Source organism: Perna viridis, chromosome 2, assembly GCF_037379345.1.
Source record: "Perna viridis isolate PV_CMFRI_1.1 ecotype Kerala chromosome 2, ASM3737934v1, whole genome shotgun sequence".
Taxonomy (NCBI): Eukaryota; Metazoa; Mollusca; class Bivalvia; order Mytilida; family Mytilidae; genus Perna; species Perna viridis.
In genome coordinates this window covers 19,436,721-19,446,572 of record NC_142446.1, presented here as the reverse complement: position 1 = coordinate 19,446,572, position 9,852 = coordinate 19,436,721, and the positions used below count along the sequence as shown (strand labels likewise).

The window sequence follows — 9,852 nt, the reverse complement described above, 5'->3', positions numbered from 1 at the left end:
TTTTTGATAAATTTATGGATCTAACTCATGAACTCAAGCCTCTGTGGAATGAAGGGTCAGAATTAAGTTCTTTTTTTGGTATGTTAGGGCAATTACCAAAAATAAAAATTCAGAGCTGTATCAAGCTTGAATGGTATGTCCATACTTGCCTCAACTGGTCATTGTTTGATATTTGCTTTTGGCCATTTTTCATGGTTTGGCAATTATGTTGTCTCTTTGAAACCTTTCCCATTTCCAGTTTCATTTCTAATAGAAATAAAGGTATAAATATGACTATGCAACCACAGGGGCTCACTCCCAGTATCAAATATGCAGCCCGTCTAGTATAGAACTTGTGTTATACTAGTCGGGCTGGATATTTGATACTGGGAGCAAGCCCCTGCGATACAACAAAATAAACCATAATCAGGCGCGTAGCTGAGGCCAAATTGAAGTGTAGGACAAATTACAGCAGGGGGTCTGGGTGGCAAAGCCCCCCCCCCCAAGGTACAGGGAGATAGCGTTTCAGAGCATCATCCTCTCCTGGATGTATTTTATCACCCACAAAAAAGAAAAAAAAATGGCAAAATTAAGTGCAGGCAAAAGATTTTTTGCCTAACGGCAGCTACGTGCCTGATAATGTGTCACCATGTCCGACATTTCGCTATTTTGTGACGGTTACAATACTACATTTATGTAACCAGACAGTTCTAACCGTTAACATGTCCTACTAACTAAAGCTATTTTGAACACTCAAGTGTCAGTTAGGCAGTGGGTGAAACATGGTATGAAAAAAACTGGTCAATTTGATAGTATAATTTGACTATAAACACCATCAGAATCAAGGAAAAGACAATTTTCCGTATCATGTTGGTGCATTGAGTAATAATTTCCTTGAAATGCACTGAAAATGAACATTTCAAGGGCAGAAACCTCATTTCTCTAACATTCTATTGAAAAATTTCTGACCAAAGCCAGTGATGCAGAGATCAAATAATGGTCTTTTCAAATGGAGAAAGTATCCTTGAGTGACATTACAAGGTCAGATCAGTGGGGTTTTGACATGCATGTTTCTGATTTTTTTCCCATTTTGCCTGATTCTTACAAACACTTGCACTTAAGTTGTAGTCCAAAAGATTACTTTTTAGGCAGTGTCTCTGCGTACACAACTGGTGTACTCAAGAGCCTCAGTGGCTCCACGTACACTACTAAAATACTGCAATTTCATTGGTCAAGGACACTTTGTCATATAATGTGGCGATTTTATCAATTAACTGGGTAATCGTAATTTAGGTTACAGACCACCAATTCAACCAATGAGCATTTGGAACGTACGCAAAAATAGTCCTACGCAGAAATTACCCCTGTTCCTCATAGTGCTGTGAAAAAAGTTCTCATCTTATTTAAAAAAATTTAAACGGTTTCTGAAAGGAAAAACATTTCTGTACATTTTATAGGTGCATTTTGCTTCTTGTGATGTGAAGCCTAATCTCCGTAATGATTTTTAAGTATACCCCTATCTTTTGAAAACACTGGGATTTCCCATGCTATTTATAGACCCTTCACTTCCGGTGACCAGTACTGCACTGCAAGTCTGCTAACCCCACATGCCATTCTGAGGATTGTGAGCTGACATATGTAGAATCATGCTGATATATAGTCCTCTGCAGGTTAAAGTTAAGGTAAAGTCCAGAGAAGCCATTGAATATTGTGAAATTAGCATAGAAGCCTATGGAAAGTGGAATTAGTGGTTTTTAGCCTTAAGCTGAAGCCATGGCAAAATGAAAAGTTTCTTGAAATAGCTTTAAACTACTTGAAGATCTTGTTAACTTTGCCATGAGAGGAATACACTACAAAAATCCTTCAAAATATGCATTTTTTTAAGTTATAGGTCCAAATTATGGAAAATTGGTCTTTTTGGCTGATTTTTATGTCCTATCTTGTAAAAAGTGTAGAAAATTTAGTAAAAATATCAAATATTAAACTTTGAGGGCTATATTTACCTAAATATGGTGGTAATAAGCACTTGAAATCAAGTTTTGTGTAGATTTGAGCAAAAATTAGGTTAGAAATGAGGAAAAACTCACTTTCATTACTGCGGTTAAGGCCATATCAGCATTCCCCTATGGCAACATGGAAAATCCATTATTGAGTACTTTTTTTGCTTTAGGTGCCCTTTACTGGTCATGTTTTAATGTGAAAACACAGTATTTACAAATTTAAAGCCAAATATATCACCTTTTGTGAAAATTTAAAGATTTAGGATTTTTGACATGTGATCAAGAAAAAGGGGGAGGCATGTCAGAAATAAATTTTTAAAAATAGACCAATTTCTCAGAAAATGATTACTTTTAAAACTATTTCTTCATTAATATTGTTAAAAAACAAGTTGTGATTGATACTTTTTATTTGAAAAGTCAGAAAAAGTTCTTTGCAAATATTTAATGCATTTAAGTATGGTAGAATATTGTCACTTTTTTGCTGGCACAACTTGGTTACCCTATATTTAAAAATCAAATATTTAAAAAAGTGCTTGTCACATTTCACTGAAACTTTGCAAATGCATTCAGTATGTGTGTAAGAAGATACCTGTATAGTTATTTATTTTTTCTAAGACAAAAAGTGACTCTTTAGGTTACAGACCACCAATTCAACCAATGAGCATTTGGAACGTAGGCAAAAATAGTCCTATGCAAAAATTACCCCTGTTCCTCATAGTGCTGTGAAAAAAGTTCTCATCTTATTTTAAAAAAATTAAACGGTTTCTGAAAGGAAAAACATTTCTGTACATTTTATAGGTGCATTTTGCTTCTTGTGATGTGAAGCCTAATCTCCATAATGATTTTTAAGTATACCCCTATCTTTTGAAAACACTGGGATTTCCCATGCTATTTATAGACCCTTCACTTCCGGTGACCAGTACTGCACTGCAAGTCTGCTAACCCCACATGCCATTCTGAGGATTGTGAGCTGACATATGTAGAATCATGCTGATATATAGTCCTCTGCAGGTTAAAGTTAAGGTAAAGTCCAGAGAAGCCATTGAATATTGTGAAATTAGCATAGAAGCCTATGGAAAGTGGAATTAGTGGTTTTTAGTCTTTAGGATCTTGTTATTATGTCTCTATTTTGAGGGTAATACACAAAATATCTGATGATTATAGTTTAATGATCGTTCGGTTTACATCGATATACACCCAAAATTGGACATTCCTTGAAACAAATATCAAGAGCTCCGGGATATGACAAAATAAATATTTGCTGCAATGTATGCCATTAATATATTTTGATCGCAGAGAATCAATTTGAAAACTGCAATAAGATTCCATTAAGGAATGTGTGTCAGAATATTGTACATTTACATGTCAGACAGAGTGGGATACGCCTGAATCCCTGAATTTCGTTAGAAAGTAGTTTTCATACTGATGTAATTTATTTTGGACACTGGGTTAGGGCCCTCATTTGTAGATCTGAGATTGATAACTCCGTTAACTTTAATTTTGTAACACAAATCCGTTAAATAAAAATAAATAATGTTGAAAATAAGCAATTCCACTTCTATATAGATACAAAAATAAATTCCATCCCCTTTTTGTCAAAACATACAAACAAAAACATATAAACAGAAAAACAAACAAAATAGAAAAAATAAACGAAATAAAACAAATAATTACCCGTCGCTATTAAATTTCACTCCTCAAAAGACATTTCTGTGAATAGTTAATTCAAGACTAGAATGAGAAAAATAAGTTTTGTGTGTTGGGGTGGGGTTGTCCCGATTTTGGGGGAACGATCTATATTCACATCCTAGAAAATGGGCGGTTAACTAACTAAAAATATAGAAACCTCAGCCCTTAATTGTCCAGAAAAGCTTAGGTTACGAAATATTTTATTAACTACTTGAAAAAGGGTCCCCTGAGTAACAGAAACTGCCAAATTTTAAACGACTTTTTCAGAACTGTTCATATATGGATTCTAGAAATTTATAGGTGAACTAACCTTTCGTGAGACTACCTAACCCCTAATGGCATAATAGTTCAACATGAAATTTTCAGGGTGTGCATATGAACCGTTCTCCCTAACATGGAATTCAAATTTGGCAAAAAAAAAACGTCATGAAGGGGACCCCCCACCTTTCAAGGTGTCATAAAAAATTTCCTGAACCCTGAATCGTCAGTAAAAGCTTTGTCGTAAGATATTTTATGACACCTTGAAGAGGGTGTTGGGGATGAGTTTTTTGCCAACTTTGAATTTCCCGTTTGGGAGAACAGTTAATATGCACAAATAACCCTGAATGGCCGATAAAAGCTTTGCTGTAAGAAATTTTTTATGACACATTGAAAAGGGGTCCCATCACGAGTTCATATGCACACCCTGGAAAAACCGGTGGCGAACTTTTTTACCAACTTCGAATTGCCAGTTTGGGAGAACGGTTCATATGCACAACCTGGAAAAACCGTTGGCGACCTTCTATTCAAATATGGTTCAGGTTATCACCCTACCAGTTAGTACACCATCAAATTTCAAGAATCGATTTATGAACTGTTCTTGCGAAGTCAGGTTTGAAATCGTCAATTTAATATGTTATGCAGGGGACTCCTTGTTAAGTACTTTTACCGACAATTAAGGGCCGAGTTCAATATATTGGTTAGTTAACCATTAAATTCTAGAATGTGCATATGGACCGTTTCTCCAAAATCTGCATCCCCAACACACTATTTTTTCATTCTAGTTACCAATTAGCTATTTGTAGAAATGCTTTTTCGAGGAGGAGTAAAAGTTAGCAGTGGTGGGTCATAATTTGTTTTTATTTCATTTGTTTTGTTTTGTTGTTGTTATTTGTTTGTTTGTGTGTTTTTACAAAAAGGGAATATAATTTATTTATGTATCTATATAGAAGGGGAAGTGTTTATTTTTAACATTATTCTGTCTTTATATAAATAAATTGAGTTGTATAATTAAAGTTGACAGTTATCAATGTCAGTTGCAGACGTTTACAAATCGGGCCCTAAACCAGGGTCCAAAATTAGTTAATCATATCACATTCAAAATTTTATTTCAAAAGTTTTCAATCTTAGTTTCAATAAAGCAATTTGAAATGCATTAGAAGTACGTGCATAAACACAATAGTGTTAAAAATTTTATTACGAAATTATCCATTGATATATAAATAATATGAAATTAAATGGCAAAGTCAGTTGTAGGTTTGTTATGTTCTATGGTTTTTAGATATTGGAGGTTGACCGCGCTTTCTTATTGTTCGCTAGCTTGAGCTTGGTCTCTACAAAGAAGAGATAATGGTAAACCATTAATCTGTGCTATCTACTTTTGGTCTCTCTACCAAGAAAGACGATTGTGATCTACCGTCTATGTACTGAAATCTTAGACTCCACAAGAATCCGTACAAACAACGCTACATAGCTGGATTTGCAAAATGTACCTCTTTCAAAACTTCTAACTTCTGTACTCACAGCTGTCAAAGGGAGTCTCCAGTCCTACCACGACATTTGTTACTCCTGTAGTGGTACTAATTCAATGTGGATCCGGCAAAATTCGAAAGATCTTCTGGCAACCCTCGATGCAAGATTTTTATCAAAATATATTAGCATTAAAAGTTATGATTTTCAACTCTTTATAGTTTATTCCCATACTCAATTAAAATCCCCACTCAAAAACATACATCGTTGTTATTCCAAAAAAGACGGTATACCTGGATACAAATATGTAGGTCTTGATAGAGATTCCTCATACTTTGTAAAAAATAATTCCAAATCTCCTTCCACGTATACCGAACTTTTCAAAATGCCGGAATTTTTAATCGACAATTTTTTCTCCAGTGTAGTGGACCCGATTTTCAACAAACAGTCGGCATTCCAATGGGAACAAATTGTGTTCCTCTACTTGCTGACCTATTCCTTCACTCTTATGAGGCGTAAATTTCATTTAAAAAGAAAATTAGTTTGCTTAAACCAAAAATTCAGATTTTGCTCTTTAATTATGGGAACAAATTTAGTATGAAACGGAACAAAATAATATGAATAGCACAGCTTGTTCCAAAATTATATACCCTGGAGAAAATACGAAATAAGACCGGCAAAATAACAACCTTATGGCTATACAAATCCTCTTTCGGTCAAAGTCGACAAATAGCCGCTAACTTACTAATTTAAATCTTGAACGGTGAATAATTTCAATAATTCAGTGAAGCGATTTCAAGTTACAAATAGTTTTTTTTCACAAGATGTATTCCATTTTATTTAGAATATCGTATCGTGTAAATTTTGTTGTTATTGTAGGAAATTTTGCGATTCTCCCGTTAAATGTTTTGACCAACTAAAAGAAAAGTATGCTGGGCGCTTTTCTAACAATAGAAACGTCAACAAAATTAGTGATTCAATTATTTTGATATCTTTAATTGCTTACAAAAATGGTAGAAATTTTCCCACATAGTATACAAGTAAAACATAGCATATCACAGGTTTACATCACAGAACTATAACATAGTTTAGTTTACATTGTATGACATCTTGCTTAATAAACAATCTGCACGTCTCCCCTTATTCTTACTGCGAGTTGGATATCTTTAGACATTATTGTCACCCTCTTAGCATGTATTGCACAGAGATTTGCATCACTAAGCAGGGAGGTCAAGTAAGTCTCAGTCGCTTCCTGCAAAATAAAAGATTTAGATACTACCATTTTTTAAATAAAAAAAAATAAAACCTCTGTGGTGCAAAAGTAATTGTAAAAGGTGATCTTCCAAATCGTTGTCATACGCCCTATTGACCGAAGCTTGCTGCAATAGTGTTAAAAGTAACGGGAAACATGATCAAATAAAGAGCACGGATGTGCGACCCGAATGTATGTGCTTTTCCGGGCCATTCGTATATTCCTCATGCATTGATTCACAGTAAAAAAATATAGAGACCCTTTTGGGCAAAACATATAAAAGTCTTTATGTAAAAGTTACTACCAGAAAATTTAAATGATAATCTCACATTTGTGATCCCACTAGTGATTTTATTGCATAACTTTCTTTGCGATATTTCAACCAAATCTAATTCCCAACTTAAACTGCTGAATGAATTGAAACAAAACCAAGCATAAATTTTCCGCCGAACACCTTTAACAAATTGTGGGTGCGGATTTTTAATCTAGCAAAAAAACATGGCTACCTTTACAAAAATAGACCATAAAGGCTAAATTGCAGAATTGTGTACATAACTCAATTACAGGTGAGTCCAGCTAAAATCTGGTGGGAATGAATTGTTCAGCATGATGGGATGGATCTATGCCGATTTTTTTTTTCAAATATATATCCGTTGACGGATGAATGAGTTATGGTTCCTGAAATGGAGTTTTTCCCGAATTTTACATCTCTAACTTTGAAAATCTTTTCTTCTGAAACTACTAGATGGATTGAAATATAACTTAGCATGAATATTCCGTAGAACATCTCGAACAATAAGTGCGTAGGGATTTTTTATCTTGCGAAAAATATGGCCGCTGTTACTAATAATAGACTCTGGGTCAAATTGCAAATTTTTAAAATAACTCCAGAACAGTTGCGTTTAGCTAAAATCTGGCGGGAGTAAAATTGTTCAGCATGATGGGATGGACTATGCTTAAATATTCAAAAAGATCCATTGATGGATGTTTGATTTAGTGGTCCTTGAATCTCGCTAATCCATTCATACGCCTCGCTAATTAGATGACGAGGCATTTAGCTATCAACTGGAGAAAAAACTGGCAGACCATTTAACAGAGTCATAGTTACTCCCGCCGCTTATCCATTTTCACTACGACAATCAGAGCACTGCGAGGAAATCGCCATGCGTCAGCATCGGGAGACGGTCATCGCAATGCTTTGTTTTAAGTAGATGCTCTCTATTGATTCTTGTGACAATAGTGCAGTATGATTGAGAGTCTAATTTTAAACGGCTAAACAGACTATTCTGACCTGGTGAGCAATTCATGCTCTCTAGAACCTCTAGTTCTGGTCAAACTTGACCAATAATACCCTAAAAACCACTCTCTGGATCCACAGTGGAGTCTTATCAAACAAGGACCATGCATTAGTCCAATCCAGAGCAAGACCTTCATTTGAGTCACATTTTACAAATTTTAAACAGGCAGACATACACATTTATATTCTTTTGCACTACTTGTGTTTACATATGTTACTAAAAAATCCATTGTCCAAAATGGCCATGGCCTGCTGCCACATGTCTATTGATTAATGATTCATATATCAAATATTGTGTTATATTGATAATTGTAATTTTGTACCTTGTATCATGGAGAGGGCTTATATAGGCTTAGCCTGCTGCCCAATCCATTTCAGCTTAATACTGAATAAAATAGTGTTTAAACTAAACACACACAAAAGCTTTCACCATTTTTTATAGCAAAATTTACTAACATTTAAAGCCTGTAAACAGATAACTATCTATTGCAGTTTTTACTCTTTTTTTAAGATTTATCTCAAATGGTACTTTTCCGTGTTCATCAAGATATGGGAACAATATTCTTTGTCAGTGTAAGCTAAGATGTGTGGCAAGCCAAAGTAGACAAAAATAAATATTTTGTAATATTAGAAAATGAATTTTTAATATTACAAAATCATTTGTTTAATATTAGAAAAGATTTTTTACTATTACAAATTCATTTTGTAATATTAAAAATTCATTTTCTAATATTACAAATTCCTGATTTAGTAATATTATAAAATATCACACATTTTGTAATATTACAAATTGAATTTCTTATATTAAAAAATCGTTGTTTTGGTATTAGAAATTCAATTGAATTTTTAATATTAAAAAAGTGTTTTGTGATATAAAAAATCTAATTTATAATATTAGAAAATGAATTTGTAATATTAAAAAAAATCATTTTTTAATATTAGAAAATGCTCATTTTTGTCCACTTTGGCTAGCCATACTTTGCAATATTGCAAAATCAGTCATTTTTAATATTACAAAATGATTTTCTACTATTGAAAAATCGTAATTGAATACCACAAATCCATTTTCTAATATTAGAAAATCAATTTCTAATATTAAAAAGTTGCTTTGTAGTATTAGAAATTCAGTCATTTTTTTAATATTAAAAAGAGTAATTTGATATTAGAAATCTAATTTGTAATATTAGAAAATGAATTTGTAATATTAAAAAAATCATTTTTAATATTAGAAAACACTTATTTTGTAATATTAGAAAACATACTTTTTAATGTTACAAAATCATTTTTTAATATTAGAAAAAGATTTTTTAATATTAAAAATTCATTTTGTAATATTAAAACTTCATTTTCTAATATTACAAATTCCTTATTTAGTAATATTATTAAACATCACACATTTTGTAATATTACAAATTGAATTTGTAATATTAGAAAAATGACTGTTATTCATTAGTTATTTGTCAGGAGAAACAATCTGAAATATTGTTTAATTATTTTTTTTGTGGGGGTTGAGGGGGGTTGGAGAAGTGGGGTGAATAGTCGAATTGACCCAGACTCTCGGGGACACAGACGGGTAAAGGCCGGACTGGCTTGACTTCTTGAGACAGTTCCCTTACCTGTAAAACACCGACAGCAGCTGATTGAAAACGTAAGTCTTGCTTTATATTACATGTCACTTCTTTGACAAATCTCTGGAATGCCACTTTTGGAATCAAAAAGTTAGTGCTTCTTTGCCACTTCCTGATTTCAGATAAAGCCTTTGTTCCGGGTCTGTAATACTTGGTTTTTTTCACGCCTCCTGTGCTTGTGTTCTTGAACTGCATTCTCTTTACATTCAATATATCTTGAAGGTAATTCCGTTTTGCTTGTCCCAATTTCATTGTCTGTTTTGTTCTTGCCATTTTGTT

General features: G+C 33.3%; 1 protein-coding gene across 1 annotated transcript; it reads right to left on the bottom strand.

Moving 5' to 3' along the window:
* Positions 1-6,371: 6,371 nt before the first annotated feature.
* LOC148623953 (histone H3.3A-like) lies at positions 6,372-9,846 on the bottom strand. The gene is made up of 2 exons (XM_088566291.1): positions 9,562-9,846; positions 6,372-6,648 (listed from the first exon to the last, which is right to left on the bottom strand). Exons 1-2 carry the CDS (start codon positions 9,844-9,846, stop codon positions 6,511-6,513), a joined length of 423 nt encoding a protein of 140 aa, XP_088422417.1. The 3' UTR covers positions 6,372-6,510.
* Positions 9,847-9,852: the final 6 nt, after the last annotated feature.

Bases quoted from the DNA above. Each gene is read 5' to 3' on its own strand.
- LOC148623953 (XM_088566291.1), bottom strand. From the start codon at position 9,846: ATGGCAAGAACAAAACAGACAATGAAATTGGGACAAGCAAAACGGAAT. The intron at 6,649-9,561 runs GTAAGGGAACTG...TTTATTTTGCAG, and splicing joins CTGCTGTCGGTGTTTTACAG to GAAGCGACTGAGACTTACTT.